Raw genomic sequence first — 17,097 nt, 5'->3', positions numbered from 1 at the left:
TTTGTTATCGTCATATCAAAATAAATGATATTTACATTTCTTGGATACTCATTTTCTATTATTTTAGTAGAATGATAGCAATAGTAAGTTAATTAAATAGTTAATTGTTAGGAATGAGAAAAATCGTGAAGATAGAACTAATACCAGAGTGCTTGTTTGCAGGTTTTTGAATACGTAGGGAAAACGTAATTTAAAAAACCACTATTCCTATTCCCATACTTGTGTTTTTTTGGATCGAATTTGGTTAAAATTATTAATAGAAGCAATTCACACTCCAATCTTAATTTTTCACATCACTACTTAAAATATTAAACTTTGGAAATTTTAGCTATTCTTGTTTTGACATTCTAGGCATTTATTAGTTGTCAATGCGACAAATGCAGGCTTAATTTTATTATTAAGCAATCAATTTACACTCTAGCTAATTTTTCGATGTCAATCATATTACTAACTCGAGGGAGGCAACTGAATTTAGCAGAAATAATGAATGAAAATAGAAACATATTAGGTGTGTGATTGACAATTCAAACCATGTAAATACACAGAAATATAAACCTAATTTAGACTAGCTGTAGGGATGAAAAAGACATTTGACAGTAATACCGATATGGAAGGCTCTTATTACAACCACATCCCAGATTTCATGTTAGCCATACAAAGCCCAGACACTCAATCTCCCATACAAATTTCCCTATGATATTCACACGCCATTTTTCTCCTTCTGCAACTTTTTGTTTTTTTCTATCCGTTTATTGTGGTTCAATATATTCAATCCAAAACAAGAACGTGCAAGAGGGAAAAAGAGGTGCGTTGAAATCACAGTAATGTTATGAACTAGGGTTTCTTGTAACTTCACTGCTAATATACCTCCTCAATGGCAACTCTGTTGAGCTTGCACCATCTCCATCTGTCCTCCTTTTCATAAACCATGATGAAAAACAACTACTTGGCTTCCCAACGGCGTCGGAGTCTTCATCGGGTGAAGATCGTAGATGACGATTCTTCGCTCGCCGGAGACAGGGAAACACGAGAAGGCAGAAAATGAAGGCAGCAAACAGAAAAATCACAACCACCATCATGACCTCTCCATGCAAGGCGTAGTGCCTGTCGAGCAAGAAGCGAATCCCGTCTTGGTCTTGTGGAGAAGAAGCCGTAGGAGCCACGGCAGGTGCCCATGCTGCTGCTTCTGCCACCGTCCTCATCTCTGAATGTCTAATCTCTCTTGCTAAGTTATTGCGACTGTAATGAAATAAGTTGGAGCATAACTGTACGGTCATGCGTATGCTGTTACCAATTCACATATAATATAAGGAAAATATTTGACAATATTACAGTCACACGTTGGAATTTTTCGAGAATTCTCTGCCAATTTATGGCCATAATTAACAAATTTCTAATCATAATTAGAGTGAACTATTTATTTATTTTATCCCTCTCGGTAATTATTTGACAATTTTATGGTTGCACTTGTACATAAAAATTTCTAGTTACATTTAGTGGGAACTATTTTCTTCTTGTTGAATACAACGATATATATTTACCCTAAATGATAGACTGAGATGCACAATAAATCAACTATAATTTTTTTATTGAATCTACCATATTCATAGTCAATCTACAAACTTTATTTAGTAAAGAATATTATTAGACCGTAGTACTAAGAAAACAACAATTGTAAATTATTTTTTGGCTTATTTTTAATTATGCTCCCTGGAACTCAATTTCGATCGCAATTGTCTCATGAAATTCAAAAGTTGCCACTTTACTCCATGAAACTCAATAGTCGCCGTACTTTTGCTTGTTTTTGTGTATTCCGTTAAATTACCATTAAGTTTAGGCTTATTTTCTAGCAATGCTCATTAGAACTTGATTTTGATCTCATCTTGCTCTCTTAAACTCAAAAGTCATCACGTTAATCTTTGAAACTCAAAATTCGCTCCACATTACCTTGTTTATGTTTTTTAGAACAAGTTCATCCATTAAAAATTTGTAATTAGTAAAATGCCAAATTTCCCTCTGAAAAAATGAATAGTAAAAGAGGAAAAAAAAAAAAAACCCACAATCTCTCTTCACCAGTCACATCCATTAAGAACATAAGAATGTTGAAATCAATTGAACTAATGACAAGGTGGCTGGAGATGGAGGGAAAAAGGATGAATGTATGGACAAAGAGGGGTCGGGAAGAGATGGAACCCAAGAATTGTGTTTGCTATTTTTCTTTTCCTTTCTTTTTTTTTTTTTTTTTTTTTTGTATAAATATGTTATATAACGTTTGAAAATTAAATTTTCTATTGTATTTTTTGCTTTAATCTATGTGTCAACTATATGTAAGCTTTATACTTATGCCACGTCAAACATAAGTGGCTCTAATTATGCAACATAATTAAATTTAATGGTTATTTAACAGAATACACAGAAACAAACAAAAGTGGAGTGAATATTGAGTTTCAGAGAGTAAAATCATGCCTTTTAATTTTTAAGAAGCAAGTGGTATCAAAATAGAGTTTTAGAGAGCGTAAATAAGAATAAGCCTTCTAAAAATGTATTTTTTAATTCATATCAATATATTTGACTACTTTTGGATGGAAATAACATAAAGGGTTAATCTCAGTTTACTACCCTCGAGTTTTGTGGTTTTCAACATTTGGTACATGAAGTTTTTTTCGTCTTAGAGGTATAACTAAAGTGTTAATTTTGAGACAGTCTCATACATCTGTTAGATGATGACATGACGCCCACGTAGACAACAACTAGACGCCACATGCCAGGAGTCAGGTGGAAATTAAAAATTCAAAAAAAAAAAAAAAATCTCGCCCAAATTTTGGGACAATCTATCCCGCCACTCACCCACCCTAACCTCCCCCTTCACTGATACCCATCCCGCCACCAAGCTTATTCCCCATCCCTAAAACCCAGGCCCTTCCCCTCTCCAAAAGTACCTTAAAGGAGGAAGCATCAATGAAGCACAGATGGAGAAAAAAATAAAGATTTTTCTCCAGAACCCAGATGGAAAATTCAACGATTTTCAATACCAAAAGAGAAAATCACAAAAGGGACAAAAAAAACAAGCTTAATCTTCAAATGGAGAAAAAAGGTTTTTTTTTTTGTTTTTTTTTTCCTAATTTTTTCTTAGTGCCAAGAATTTTGAACCTGACCGACGAGTGAGCATTGTAGCCCCCGAACCGTACGACATTGAATTGGAGTGCCCATGACTTGGCGTCATGGATCGGGACCTGGGTCCACCTCCCAAGTTGTAGAACGAGGAGGCTGAGGGCAAGAGCGCGAAATCATCTGACCGTTGATCAGCGAAGAAGATGAAGAGGTCGAGGAATAGGTCCACTTGTCGGGTTCGACGTAGACGGAGTCGAGGTGGGAGTTGAGGAGGAAGGAGCACTGGGGAAGGAAGGGTGAGACCCGGGCCAAGTGAGGAGGGGGAGGGGCTTGGATTTGGAGGGTCCGGATTTGGGCGATGGTGGTGAGGAAGGCAATAGTGTTTGGGATTTTTTTTTAAATTTTGTAATATTAGGGTTTGGGATTTTTTTTTTAATTTTTTTAATATTCTTTTATTTTTAAATTTTTTTTGAATTTTAAATTTTCACGTGGACCCCTTAGTGACACGTGCCGTCCAGTCATTGTTCACATGGGTACAACGTCATCAATTGACGGGAGACTTAACAGTCAGACTAACAAATGTATAAGATTGTCTCAAAATTAACACTTTAGGTATGACTCTAGGACCAAAAAATTTTTATGTACCAAATGTTGAAAACCACGGAACTTAAAAGTAGTAAACTGAGATTAATTCTAACATAAATAAAACAATAAGAAACGAATTTTGAGTCTAAAAAAATAAAATGACAATTTTTAAATTTCAAATAACGGAATAAAAGAGAGGGTAACTAAAAATAAAGCTCCTCCATAAACAAAGGGGAATGTTGAAAACATATTATTAGAAAGTTTTGAAGCGGCTTTCGGCCTTGATTTTTTGTTTGGAAGTGTTTAGTGTTTGACGATTGCACATAAGAACGAAAACCTTGAGGAAGTGTAACAACCATTCCGGGACATTCGGCCCAGGTGGGCCAGGATTTCTTATTCCCAACAGTTGTTTTTTATGTTGGATTTTATGGGTTAGTGGGTCCACCAATTCTTAGCCCAATAACTTTCTTCTAGTTGGCGTTTACTCTGTCGGACTCGATCTACTTTGTCATGTCTTTTTTCTTCACCAGTGATTTAGTTTATGTAATTAAATCTCAACCGTTCATCTATGAAAAAAAAATCGGGTGAGCAAAACTTAATACAACTATATATCAAAATAAGGCCCTGATGTCGGAAATTGGTAGTTATCAATCTTATGATTGCGGTATATGGCAAAGGGGTAGTATCCAATGTATGTTACGAATCTTAAATTTACACTTTTATTGTGATATCTAAATAAATGATACCCATTAAGTCTCCTGGATACTCGTTTTTTTTTTTTTTTTCAGTAGAGTGATAGCAGTAGTGAGTTAATTAAATAGTTAATTGCTAGGAATGAGAAAAATCATGAAAATCGAACTAATACCAGAATACTTGTTTGCAGATTTTTGAATATATAGGGAAATTGTAATGAAAAACCATTTTTTCTATTCTTATACTTTGGATTTTTTTGGATGGAATTTAGTTAAAATTATTAATAGAAGCAATTCACACTCCAATCTAATTTTTCACATTACTACTTAAAAAATTAAACCTTGGAAATTCAAGTTACTCTCTTTTTAACATTCTAGGCCTTTATTAGTTGTCAATGTGACATATGCAAGCTTACTTTTATGATTGGGCAATCAATTCACACTCTAGCTAATTTTTTTGTTTTCTCGACGGATTTTGATTCGACATAAAGTTTAACTCACAAAACATGTTAAGTTTGTAGCTGAAGTGGTTAAAAATAACTTTTTGCATTTGGGATTTTATTTTTCATACCTCGCCTCCCTTACTGTGGCTTGTTGAACAAGAAAATCTTAATCCAAAAAAATTGAATTGGGTAGACAATGAAATTTATGAAACAAAATTAATTGGCAGTTGGGTGGATAATCATCATGGCTTGAGTTTGTTAGCTAGTATTGTGAATAACTAATGACTAATTTGGAAATATTTTTAAATTGGTTGAAAATATTTTTGATAAAAACATTTTTGATACTAATCCTTAATAAAAATGTAAGTGAATCACAGAAATGCATTTTTCTAAAATTACTTTTAATAATTTAAAAAGCTCTTCCAGACGAACCCTAAAAGGTTATGTTTTGTTAGAAGTTAGGTCAGGCACGTAAATTTGTGTGTTATTTTGTCAGGTTATATACAATAATCCGTTGTCGTCCAGCGGTTAGGATATCTGGCTTTCACCCAGGAGACCCGGGTTCGATTCCCGGCAACGGAACTTTTTGTATTTTCGTATTATTTTTTTGCTTTTGACCAGATGGCACGCAATGATTGGTGCAAGTTAATTTCTTCGGGACCAGATGGCGTGGTATTATACGATGGAGTCAATAAGAGAAATAAACACGTCGCAGTGGATAACTCCCCGATCTCCTTCCCAAAACTCAATTCCATCGAATTTGGTATCAGTCACTCCCTTCCCCTTCAGTCTCAGAGCAGCTTCCGATCACTTCCCTCTCTCGCTCCTTAACAATCAGTAAGTCCCTCTCTCTCTCTCTCTCTCTCTCTCTCAAACGCAGCGTATTACTACTTAGTTCTATCAATTCCAATTCCATGGAGTTATATCAAGATTTGCTTTTGCAAAAACGAGTTATTGTTTTGGTTGGTGATGAATTTTGATAAATTTTCTGTATTTTAGGTAGGCTTATAAAACCAATTTAGCTCCGCCATGTCGGTTCCAAACGAAGGAAATGATATGTCCTCTTCTTCCGATGCTCAGGTATTTCCCCTTTAGCATTTAAAGCAACTCCCTTTTGCTTCTTTTTGTGTTTGGGTTTCGCGGTTTCGGACCCAGAAGAAGTTGAAGGCTTTTGAACATTTGGCTTGAATTTGTTTGAGAAATGGGTTGGAAAATTTTTGTGGGTTTTGAGTTGTTAAGGGTTTAGATGAATTGGGATGGAGACGCGGGTTAGGCCAGTTGGTTACGGCATTGTGCCTCCCCTTTGCAGCCTAGTTCGTATCCTCGGCCTCGTAAATTAGAGTAGTTTAGAATAGTGTCTTGTTAATAGAAAAATGAAAATAAAAAAATGCAATGCGATGCATTTTGTCCATGTGTAGATGATGTCACAGTTATCTGTTCTTGACCTTTTAGAATCACACATTACTAGGACTAAGGATTTTAATGGCTAATTGGTTCTGCACTAGTAAGTTGTTGATCTCTTGCTTTGGTTTGGTGATCACATCTTTTCGAGAAAGAGAAAATGCCCATGATTCAAGGGTTGTCTTCTGCCGGTTACCAAATTCGTTGTCAAATTGCAGCAAATTCATGGAACTAAGGATATGAGTTTGGTTATCATAGTGGAAGAAAATGGTGAATTTTACGTTTTCAATAAGTATTTAGATACGGGATGTTTGAAGGCCAATCCCTCTAGTATTATCATAATTTTCTACTTCAAAGCAGTATAGGGCTTTTCTTTTTGTTGACGAATGTTCTTGTGTAGGGAATGCCTAGAATAAAGATGATTAAATTTTTTCTTGGTCTTAAAGTTTGAAGGATTTCACGTGCGCATATAGAAATCAGTTGACAATATAATTTCATAGTTTGATGGTTGTGGTTGCAGCTGTCATCTCATGTTTTTGGGGATCTCCTCGATTCGATCATTGTTGATGTTGCATCTGAGTGTCATCGAATAGCGAAGTTGGGTCTTGATCGTAATTTTGAAGAAGAGGAAGAAGAACTAAGGTTGTCAGCCCAAGCACGGGTGAGGGTAGCTGATCCTAGTAATAGTGGTGAAGCAAATAGCAAGTACGTGGTTGACATATTTGGGCAGAATCATCCTTCCGTAGCCAGCGAAGTGTTTGAGTGCATGAATTGTGGTCGGTCTATCGTGGCTGGGAGGTTTGCTCCTCATCTGGAGAAGTGTATGGGAAAGGTAATTGTCCGTCATCCTTTCAGATAGTAGACATTTCCCCAGTTTTTATCTGCGACGTCCTTGAACGAGAGACTAATAGATATTGTGGATTTGTTGCTCCACCACAGGGTAGAAAGGCTCGCCTCAAGGTGACAAGAAGTAGCACGGCTGCGCAGACTCGGAATTCTCGGGGAAACTCTGCTTCCACATACTCCACATATTCAAATTCCAACAGCACAGGCCGGTTATCAAATGGAGCATCCGGTGTTGCTGGTGAGGAGTACTCAAATGGTGCATTGGAAGAGCCATGAAACAGTTTAAGCACCGGTGAGCTCCCCAAGTTACTTGGATGCAATGGATCTTGCATACTTGCTTAGTTCATGATGTTTGTGGAAAGTGATGCCCGATTTTGAATAGCAGTCTGTTGGTTTACTATATGACTGGAGGAATTATGTGATGACATTCTTTTTCCCAGTACAAAGAATAGTGCCTTGTATAAAACGTTCTTAACCGCATCTTGAATGATAATTCTAAATCTCATAGAAGTTAATTCTGTCTTCAAATTAAATCTAATTGTTTGCTCAATATAAGCTATCAAATCATGTATACAAACACGAGAACGATCCTGAATTGAAGGGATTAATTGCTGAATTCAGGAGGTACCGAAAACTTACTGATTTTCCATTCCGTTAATGACTCATGTTTAGACTCGGGAGTGGAATGCGTGGTGCAATACAACATCAAGCTCTCAGTCTCCAACCACAGCTTTTCCATTAGGACCAGCCACAGTACGTTTTCGTGTTAACTACAGTTTCTACATTAATAGTCTCCTATTTCCTTCTCTAGCAAGTATTCAGTCTGTTCAATTTTTTAAGAGCAGATCAATAATATAACATTGTGTCCTTTGGCTCAAAGCCGCGAGAACTTCCAAAAACACGTTGAGTAACTATGAAACTGGCACTGAGCTGTGGTACTTTTTTTTCTTTGTTCCGGGTTTAATCCCGTGTGTTCTTCTCGAGAAAGATTTTAATGAGGTCACTCTTTCTCAACCGCTGCAGCTTGTATCTTAATTAAGTTTGTCTCTTGGTAAAAAAATAAAATAAAAAACAATTGTTGTTCATGTGTATTGTACAAGTTATGTGTCACTGGATAGCATCCCCATGTGAGCACAAAGAAAGTTTCAACAGTTGTCCCCAGTTGTCCCCCGTTGACCTTTTAAAGTTATTGTTGTTCATGACTATTCGAAGGTTGATTACAAGAGATTACAAATTGGGATGCATATATATTTACAATCTCAAAAGCCTTTCATTCTTCATTGAGCGATTAGCAAACTTGGCAACCAAGAGAAAAATGGCTGCCGCTTTGATTGGACAGGCTTTTATCTCCGCTTCCATCCAGGTGCTGTGTGAGCGCATTGCTTCAACCGACTTCGGTGACTTGTTCCGGCAGAAGAAGCTGGATGAACCACTCCTCATGAAACTGAAGATGACGCTGCTCACCCTTTGTGCAGTCCTCAATGATGCGGAAGAGAAGCAAATTTCAAACCCTGCTGTGAGAGAATGGCTTGATGAGCTCAAGCACGCTGTCTTTGACGCGGAGGACTTACTGGATGAGATCGACACTGAAGCTTTGCGATGCAAGGTGGAAGGTGAAGGTCAAACCGAGAAATTAACCAAAAAGGTGTGGAACTTCTTCTCTACTTCTCGTAGTCATTTTTATCAAAGCATGAATGTTGAGATACAAGGGTTATTACAAAGACTGGATGACTTTGTGCAACAGAAAGTTGCCCTTGGTCTGACAGAAGTTGTTGGGAGGAAGGTTTCACAAAGAACTCCAACAACTTCCTTGATTCATGAACCTTTTGTATATGGAAGAGACAAGGATAAAGAAAATTTATCAAAAGTCTTGTTCTCTGATGATGCAAACGAGGATGATGTATCTATCATCACCATTGTTGGTATGGGCGGGGTTGGCAAGACGACCCTTGCTAGAGTCCTTTACAATGATGACAAGGTGAAAAAACACTTTACCCTTAAATCTTGGGCATGTGTTTCAGAAGATTATGATGCTATTAGGGTGACTAAAACTCTTCTCGAGTCAGTCACTTCAACACCTTGTAATATGACAGATTTGAATTTGCTTCAAGTTGAACTTAGAGAACAACTGAGGGGAAAGAAATTCTTATTTGTGTTGGATGACCTTTGGAATGAGAAATATTTTGATTGGAAGTGCCTGCAAACTCCTTTTACTTCCGGGGCAAGAGGAAGTAAAGTCATCGTGACAACACGAAGCGAAATGTTGCATCTCTCATGAAAAATGTTCCCATTCAATACTTGGAACCTTTGTCGCATGAAGATTGTTGGATGTTACTTGCAAAACATGCATTTGGAAATGAAAACCACAATGCACATCCAACTTTGGAAGAACTTGGCAAGAAAATTGCATGCAAGTGCAAAGGTTTGCCTTTAGCAGCAGAAACACTTGGGGGTTTATTACGTTACCAGAGAGACTTCGAGGAATGGAATATATTATTAAATAGTAGTCTTTGGGAGCTACCTTATGATAAAAGTGATATCCTTCCAGCCCTGCGGTTGAGCTATCATTATCTCCCTTCTCAGTTGAAACGATGCTTTGTTTATTGTTCATTTTTTCCAAAAGGTTATTAGTTGAAGAAGGAAGATATGGTTCTACTTTGGATGGCGGAAGGTTTCATTCCACAAGGTTTGAATGGGAAAAGAATGGAAGAGATGGCTAGAAAGTACTTCGATGAACTAGTATCACGATCACTACTTCAAAAATCAGGAGAGCGTGGTTTCACAATGCATGATCTTCTTAATGACTTGGGTCAGTTCATGTCTAGGGGGTTTTTTCTCAAGCTGGAAGAGATGGAATCGCAAGAAGTTAAAGGACTTCGTCATTTGTCATATGCTAGGGGAGAAATTGATGCTGCTAAAAAATTTGAGCCATTAAATGGGGCTAAGTGTCTGCGGACCTTCCTACCGACCTCTTTTGAAACAAATCGCTGGTCTAAAAAGTTCTACATAAGTAAAAAGTTTCTACATGATTTGTTGCCAGCACTGAAATGTTTATGGGTTTTATCATTGTCGCGTTATAGAAATGTCAATGAATTACCTGATTCTATTGGTAATCTCATTCACTTGCGCTTTCTAGATCTCTCTCATACTGCAATTGAAAGCTTACCTAGTGTAGTTTGCACTCTCTACAATTTGCAGACACTACTATTGTCAAATTGTTACGCTCTCATTGAACTGCCGGCAGACATGAGAAAATTGATAAATTTACGGACATTAACGTTGGCAGATTGTTGCTCCCTTGCCAAATTACCTGTAGACATGAGGGAACTTACTAGTTTGCATTACCTCGATGTCAATGGGACAAAGATAGAAGAGATGCCAGTGGAAATTGGAAGACTAAAAAGTTTGAGAACATTAACTGCTTTCGTTGTGGGGAAATCTACCGGGTCAAGTATTGCAGAACTAAAGGAGTTGCCGCATCTCCGGGGAAAACTTTCAATTTTGAATCTGCAAAATGTAGTTGATGTCATGCATGCCTTGGAAGCCAATTTGAAGGATAAGAAAGAACTCAAGGACTTAGAGTTGGCATGGGGTGATGGGGACGCCGATGATTCCCAAAAGGAGAGAGATGTGCTTGACAAGCTCCAACCTTGCATAAATTTGGAGAAACTGACTATCAGATTCTATGGAGGAACCAGCTTCCCAAACTGGTTAGGAAACTCTAATTCGTTCTCGAACATACAGTTCATGTGTATCAGTGATTGTAGGTATTGTTTGTCCTTGCCAAGTTTTGGGCAGCTACCCACTCTTAAAGAGCTATGTATCATAAGGGTGGAATTCGTTAGGACGATTGGTTATGAGTTCTATGGTGATTGTAATGGAGCTTCTGTAATTCAGCCCTTTCAGTCTCTGAAGACGCTAAAGTTTGAGGAGATGCCAGAGTGGGAGGATTGGCTGCTGAGTCCAAGTGGAGGTCAATGTTCAGACTTTCCGTGTCTCCAGGAGATGAGAATAAGGAATTGTCCGAAGCTGAGAGGACACTTGCCTAATCGTCTTCCTTGCTTGAAAACACTTAGGGTGTCTGGGTGTGAATTTCTACAGCTGCATGATGAATGGGCCACTACCAGCAGCAGCAGCAGCAGTAGTCTTAACATGGACTACTTACAGAATTCATTGGAAATACATATTAATGGATGCCCCGGTCTGTTACCGTTAATAGAGAGAGTAGAGAAGAAGTTCTTGTCCACACTTGGCATTTTTAATTTTGTTGCAATACAGTGCTTGCCCAAAATGCAATATCTTGAACGCTTGACTCTCAGCAATTGCCCAACCGTGTCTTCATTGGAGTTCCTATCACATGAGGTGATGGCCGAATTGACATCACTTGAGTATTTGGATATAGAAAAGAGTTTTCATTCAGTGAGGTCGTTCCCGTTGGGCGTTTTCCCCAAACTTTCAACTCTTGTAATCAGTAGTTGTGAGAATCTGGAATCCTTTTCTATTGAAGGAGTTGATCACAACCTCAGCCATCTCAACCACCTGCGAATCTACGACTGTCCAAATCTGGAGTCTTTTCCCGACGGAGGACTGCCCACTCCCAACTTGAGACACTTGCAAGTCAATGGATGCAAGAATTTGAAGTCATTCCCCGAACGAATTCGCACCCTCACCGCCCTTGGAACGTTGGCCTTATACAATCTTCCAAATCTTGTGTCATTTGCCCAAGGGGGTTTGCCTCCCAACCTGCAATATTTGTATGTTAGAAACTGCGACAGAGTGAGGCCTTCAGTGGAGTGGGGATTGCAAGGACTTGTCTCGCTTAGAGAAGTTAGCATTGGTGGCGAGATCTGGGCAATGTTGCTCAAGGAACAGCTGCTCCCTACTACTCTTAACTCTGTCCGCATCGCTGGACTATCAAGTCTGAAATCGTTGGACGGAAAAGGACTTCGACACCTCACTTCTCTTCAAAAGCTATCTATTTATGGGTGCCCAAGTCTGGAATTCCTTCCAGCAGAGGGACTTCAACACCTCACTTCTCTTCAACAGGTATCCATTTCTCGGTGTCCAAATCTTCAGTTCCTGCCAGAAGACGGTTTGCCACCATCTCTTTCTTTCCTGGAGATCTACTCTTGTTCCACCCTGGAGAAAAGGTATGAGAAAAGGACCGGAGAACATTGGGCCAAGATATCTCACATTCCTTGCATACAGATAAATGACGAAGTCATCATATGAGCTCTCTCATACAAAGTTGTGCTTTTCAGCATTTCACTCTCAGGTATTTTGCATCTAATTAATTTCAATAGTTTTAAAAATAAAAGACGTAATAGAAATAAGAATCATAGCATATTGACCAAATGTTTCGTTGCAGCATGGAAGACACATTATCCCTACCTCTTCAGCATTTTCGGATGGTATGGAGAGGATCAATCCAACATAGTAAGCATCAAAAGTGCAACATTTATAGGTACTCTTTCATAACCGAATAATGTATTAACGTTTCAGAAATAACAAATTTTGCAATTTGTTTCTCATCTCTCCCATTTTCTTTGTTGAATCTTGTTTGCTCTGAATTATTCTTTAGCCTTATCCCTGGCATCACTTATAGAACATATATTACTTTGGCAACTGACATTTTTTGATAAAGAACTTTTGGAATATGTTTTATTCCTGGACTTAAGGGGAAAATGATGCTGTTATATATTAACGTCTCCGCATCCGTACTCCGGTTTCGGATTCATTAATTTCTTATTGAAAGCATGCATGTTTCTTATATCAAAAATGATAAAAACCATCCATGCTGCTTATTTTGGTCTGCAGAAGCCTACTTTCGACATAGGAGGCACAAACTTGCATCTACAGTTTCCTCCTCCATTGGCATGCTGTCTCATTTTAGTTATTCAGATACCAGCTTGATGCTTGCGTAGATACGTTAAGCTGTTGTGGTTCCGATCACAAGATCGTAGCTGACAAATGGAAAGATGTGTGCAATTAAATCTTTCGAGGTGTGTTTTCCGATGTTTCTTTTTGTTTCATTCTTTTTATTTATCTCCAACATAAGCTTTTTAATGATAGAGGGAGAGTGAGTGGGGAGGGGCAGAGAAAATAAAGAAAAAAATTTGAAAGTTTTGAGAATCAAAGTTGCTGATTAGTTTCTCAATAGTTCATGTACTTCATGATGTCAGTTTAAATGTATTAGCTGTACAAAAAAGAAAAATCAATTCTTTGTGTATTATTGATGCATTATTCAACTGGTCTGTATCCTCCGTTTTACCATTTCTCGGTTGCGTGAATCACTGGAAAGAAGCTTTCTGTTTAATCAGCATTAGTTATCAAGACATTTGTAGAATCAATCCTAAGTAGCTGTTAGTACAATGTGCCAGGACAGACTCATTTGTGGCCTTCATGGATTCAGTGGTGAGCTGTGGTGTGGAACTGTAAAGTAGAATTACCTAAGGGAACAGTTGCTAGCTTGCATCAATTACTGGGCCTTTCTGGCATGAGTAAAAAGCCATGGCATGCTTTTCTCGTATTCTTCTGATGTCATAGTGATCTTCACGTTGGCGCAAGAGATGTGTCATGTAGGTAAACCCTTGGAGGATGGTTTTATTTTTTATTTTTTAATCATTCTGATTTCGTTTGAATATGGTGGCTTTTATGTTGGTGCGGATGAGTTTCTTTACAAACAAAAATGTGTCATTCACATATATATGTGCTCCATTGACTTATTTGGTTTGAATATGGTGGCTTCATTGGTGCAGAGTCCTTATTGTGGAACTTAAGGGGCAATAGATGTTGCTCACATCAATTTCCTAAGCATATTTGGCATGATGATGCTCCTCTAAAGGAAGATGATGGAACCCCGGGATGATATAGTTCTTTGTCATACGGGCATGGTTTGAATACGGTGGCATGTTTTCTCGTCTTCTTTCAATGCCATTATCATCTTCAAGTTGGCCTATCTATGTTTTTCTTTACGAGTGCGAACTGGTAATAGATCTTTAGTGGATTACTGCATATTACATTCTCTCTTATCATCATTCTTCGCACAAGAAATTGAGAATATATACCTTAGATAATTGATGATTCTAATTTGAATATAACTTCGGAAATATATATTCATACATACGATAGGTGCAAGTTATTTCTTCGGGACTAGACGGCATGCTATGACAGATTGAAGTCAATAAACAGAAATAAACACGGTGCAGTGGATCATTCTCCGTTCTTCCCAAAATACCAATTCCATCGATTTGGTATCACTCCCTCCCTACCTTCAGTCTCAGAGCAGCTTCCGATCACTTCCCTCTCTCCCTCCTTAACAATCAGTAAGTCCCTCTCTCTCTTTCTCTCTCTCAAACACAGCGTTTTACTACTCAGTTCAATCAATTCCAATTCCATGGATTTATATCAAGATTTGGTTTTGCAAATACGGTTTCTTCTTTTGGTTGGTGATGAATTTTGATAAGTTTTCTGTATTTTGGGTAGGTTCATAAAACCAATTTAGCTCCGCCAAGTCGCTTCCAATTGAAGAAATGATATGTCCTCTTCTTCCGATGCTCGGGGTATTTCCACTTTCACATTTAAGGCAACTCCCCTTTGCTTCTTTTTGCGTTTGGGTTTCGCTCGGTTTCGGACCTGGAATAAGTTGAAGGATTTTGAACTTTTGGTTTGAATTTGTTTGAGTAATGGGTTGGAAAATTTTTGTGGGTTTTGAGTTGCTATGGGTTTTAGATGCATTGAGATGGAGATGTGGGTTAAGCTAGTTGGTTACAAACTTACAACATTGTGCCTCCTCTTTGCAACCTAGTTCGTATCCTCCACCTTGTAAATTAGAGTAGTTTAGAATAATGTCTTGTCAATAGAAAATTAAAATAAAAAATTGCAAGGAGATGCATTTTGTCCATATGGATATGATTTCACATTTATCTGTTCTTGACCTTTTGGAATCACACATTACTAGGTCTAATGACTTTAACGGTAAGTGGTTTTGTACTAGTAAGTTGTAGACTTCTTGCTTTGTCATAACTTGTCGGCTTGTGGTTGCAGCTTTCATCTCATGTTTTGGGGATCTCCTCGATTCGATCATTGTTGATGTTGCATATGAAAGTCATCGAATAGCGAAGGGTCTTGATCGTAATTTTGAAGAAGAGGAAGAAGAACTAAGGTTGTCAGCCCAAGCACGGGTGAGGGTAGCTGATCCTAGTAATAGTGGTGATGCAAATAGCAAGTACGTGGTTGACATATTTGGGTAGAATCATCCTTTTGTAACCAGCGAAGTGTTTGAGTGCATGAATTGTGGTCGGTCTACCGTGGCTGGGAGGTTTGCTCCTCATCTGGAGAAGTGTATGGGAAAGGTAATTATCCGTCATCTTTTCATATAGTAGACATTTCCCCAGCTTTTATTTGTGAAGTCCTTAAACGAGAGACTAATAGACATTGTGAATTGTTGCTCGACCACAGGGTAGAAGGGCTCGCCTTAAGGTGACAAGAATTAGCACTGCTGCACAAACTCGGAATTCTCTAGGAAACCCTGCTTCCACATACTCTACATATTCATGTTCCAACAGCACAAGCCGGTTATCAAATGAAGCATCGGGTGTTGCTGGTGAGGAGTACTCGAACAGTGCATTGGAAGAGCCATGAAACAGTTGAAGCACTGGTGAGCTCCCCAAGTTACTTGGATGCAATGGATCTTGCATACTTGCTTAGTTCATGATGTTTGTGGAAAGTGATGCCCGATTTTGAATAGCAGTATGTTGGTTTAGTATATGACCGGAGGAATTATGTGGTGACATTTTTTTTTCCAGTATGAAGAATAGTGCCTTGTATACAACATTCTTGACCACATCTTGGATGATAATTCTAAATCTCAAAAAAGTTGATTATGTCTCAAATTGAATGTAATTGTTTGCTCTATATAAGGTATCAAAAATATGAAAACAAACACTAGAAAGATACCGAATAGAAGGGATTAATTGCTGAATTAATTAGTTATCGGCAACTTACTCATTCTCCTCCATTTTGTGAATGATAACATTGTGTTGTTTAGCTTAAAGCCTTGAGAACTGCCATTAATATCTGTTACTTTTTGTTTTGTTTTTGACTAGATTTCCAATAACACATTATTTTTTTGGTAACATGCAATAACGCATTATTGAGTAACTATGATATTGGCACTGAGTTGTGGTACTTTTTTTTCTTTCTTTGGGTTCGGGATTTAATCCCTATTCTCGTTAAGCAAGGTTTTAACGAAGTCACTCTTTCGTAACCATCGCAGCTTGTATCTTAATTAAGTTGGTTTCATGATAAAAAATAAAATAAAATAAAAAACAATTGTTGTTCATGTGTATTGTACAAGTTATGTGTCACTGGACCCCATGTAAGCACAAAGAAAATTTCAAAAGTTGTCCCCAAAAACCTTTAGGGTGAGTTTGTTTGGCTTCCTTAACTCTCACTGGGTTAGATTGGACTATAGCCCAGTGTTTGTTAGATATTGGGATTATGTTTAATGAGACTAAAGGGGACTTGTGTGGACTAATAGGCTCGCTAGAAGTTCTTAGCGAGAGCCCTCGAAAAGGAGGGGACTAGCTATGACCGTCTTCCTTCTCTACTCTCTTTTGTCTCTTCCTCCTCCAACAAGACCTATATAACTGCACCACCTCCGATCGTCGTGGGCACAGATCGTCGCCGATGGTCTCTGTTCTAACCCGATCATGGGATTTTTGTGAACCCAGTGGTGGGTGAGGAACACAATGGCCGTTGAAACCCAAATCACAGAATCGTTGTGAACCTAATGGTGGGTGAGGAACACGACGACGATGAAGGAATATTGGAGGCCAAAAAGTCAGCGCCCGTGATGGCGACGAAAACGGCAAAGGTCTTGGATTGGGACGACATCAGCTTGGGATCGCGGGTGATAAAGATGGGGTAAGCAACCTAAGACACCAAATTGTGGAATTGGTTTTGATTTAATCTCAAATTGTGGAATTTAAAATTGTCGGGAGTTGATTTCGATTTGA

At 38.2% G+C, this 17,097-nt stretch overlaps 2 protein-coding genes, 1 non-coding gene and 2 pseudogenes across 5 annotated transcripts; 4 read left to right on the top strand and 1 right to left on the bottom strand.

Annotated features, from left to right (window-relative positions):
* Window positions 1-560: 560 nt before the first annotated feature.
* On the bottom strand, window positions 561-1,371 carry LOC137743849 (uncharacterized). Its single transcript, XM_068483782.1, has one exon. It carries the CDS (start codon window positions 1,275-1,277, stop codon window positions 828-830), a length of 450 nt encoding a protein of 149 aa, XP_068339883.1. The 5' UTR covers window positions 1,278-1,371; the 3' UTR covers window positions 561-827.
* A 3,970-nt stretch (window positions 1,372-5,341) lies between these two features.
* TRNAE-UUC (transfer RNA glutamic acid (anticodon UUC)) lies at window positions 5,342-5,413 on the top strand. Its single transcript has one exon. It is a non-coding gene; the product is annotated as a tRNA-Glu (tRNA).
* Window positions 5,414-5,572: 159 nt separating this feature from the next.
* LOC137742071 (SAGA-associated factor 11) lies at window positions 5,573-7,995 on the top strand. 3 transcript variants are annotated; one of them, XM_068481818.1, is made up of 5 exons: window positions 5,573-5,668; window positions 5,835-5,911; window positions 6,753-7,064; window positions 7,172-7,370; window positions 7,751-7,995. In XM_068481818.1, exons 2-4 carry the CDS (start codon window positions 5,861-5,863, stop codon window positions 7,352-7,354), a joined length of 546 nt encoding a protein of 181 aa, XP_068337919.1. In that variant the 5' UTR covers window positions 5,573-5,668; window positions 5,835-5,860; the 3' UTR covers window positions 7,355-7,370; window positions 7,751-7,995. The 3 variants fall into 3 exon arrangements, with proteins under 3 accessions (XP_068337919.1, XP_068337917.1, XP_068337918.1); XM_068481816.1 differs by lacking the exon at window positions 7,751-7,995 and having other exon boundaries at window positions 5,577-5,668; window positions 7,172-7,609; XM_068481817.1 differs by lacking the exon at window positions 7,751-7,995 and having other exon boundaries at window positions 5,613-5,668; window positions 5,831-5,911; window positions 7,172-7,609.
* Window positions 7,996-8,305: 310 nt separating this feature from the next.
* Window positions 8,306-12,821, top strand: LOC137742070 (putative disease resistance RPP13-like protein 1; annotated as a pseudogene).
* A 659-nt stretch (window positions 12,822-13,480) lies between these two features.
* Window positions 13,481-16,035, top strand: LOC137743174 (SAGA-associated factor 11-like; annotated as a pseudogene).
* Window positions 16,036-17,097: the final 1,062 nt, after the last annotated feature.

Source organism: Pyrus communis, chromosome 8, assembly GCF_963583255.1.
Source record: "Pyrus communis chromosome 8, drPyrComm1.1, whole genome shotgun sequence".
Lineage (NCBI taxonomy): Eukaryota > Viridiplantae > Streptophyta > Magnoliopsida > Rosales > Rosaceae > Pyrus > Pyrus communis.
The sequence above is the reverse complement of the archived record's forward strand: the minus strand, read 5'-3'. Positions and strand labels throughout refer to the sequence as shown.

Coding starts and splice junctions, on each gene's coding strand:
- LOC137742071 (XM_068481818.1), top strand. CDS start 5,861: ATGTCGGTTCCAAACGAAGGAAATGATATGTCCTCTTCTTCCGATGCT. Junction 5,912..6,752: donor CCTCTTCTTCCGATGCTCAG/GTATTTCCCCTT, acceptor TTGTGGTTGCAG/CTGTCATCTCATGTTTTTGG. Junction 7,065..7,171: donor TGGAGAAGTGTATGGGAAAG/GTAATTGTCCGT, acceptor GCTCCACCACAG/GGTAGAAAGGCTCGCCTCAA.
- LOC137743849 (XM_068483782.1), bottom strand. CDS start 1,277: ATGACCGTACAGTTATGCTCCAACTTATTTCATTACAGTCGCAATAAC.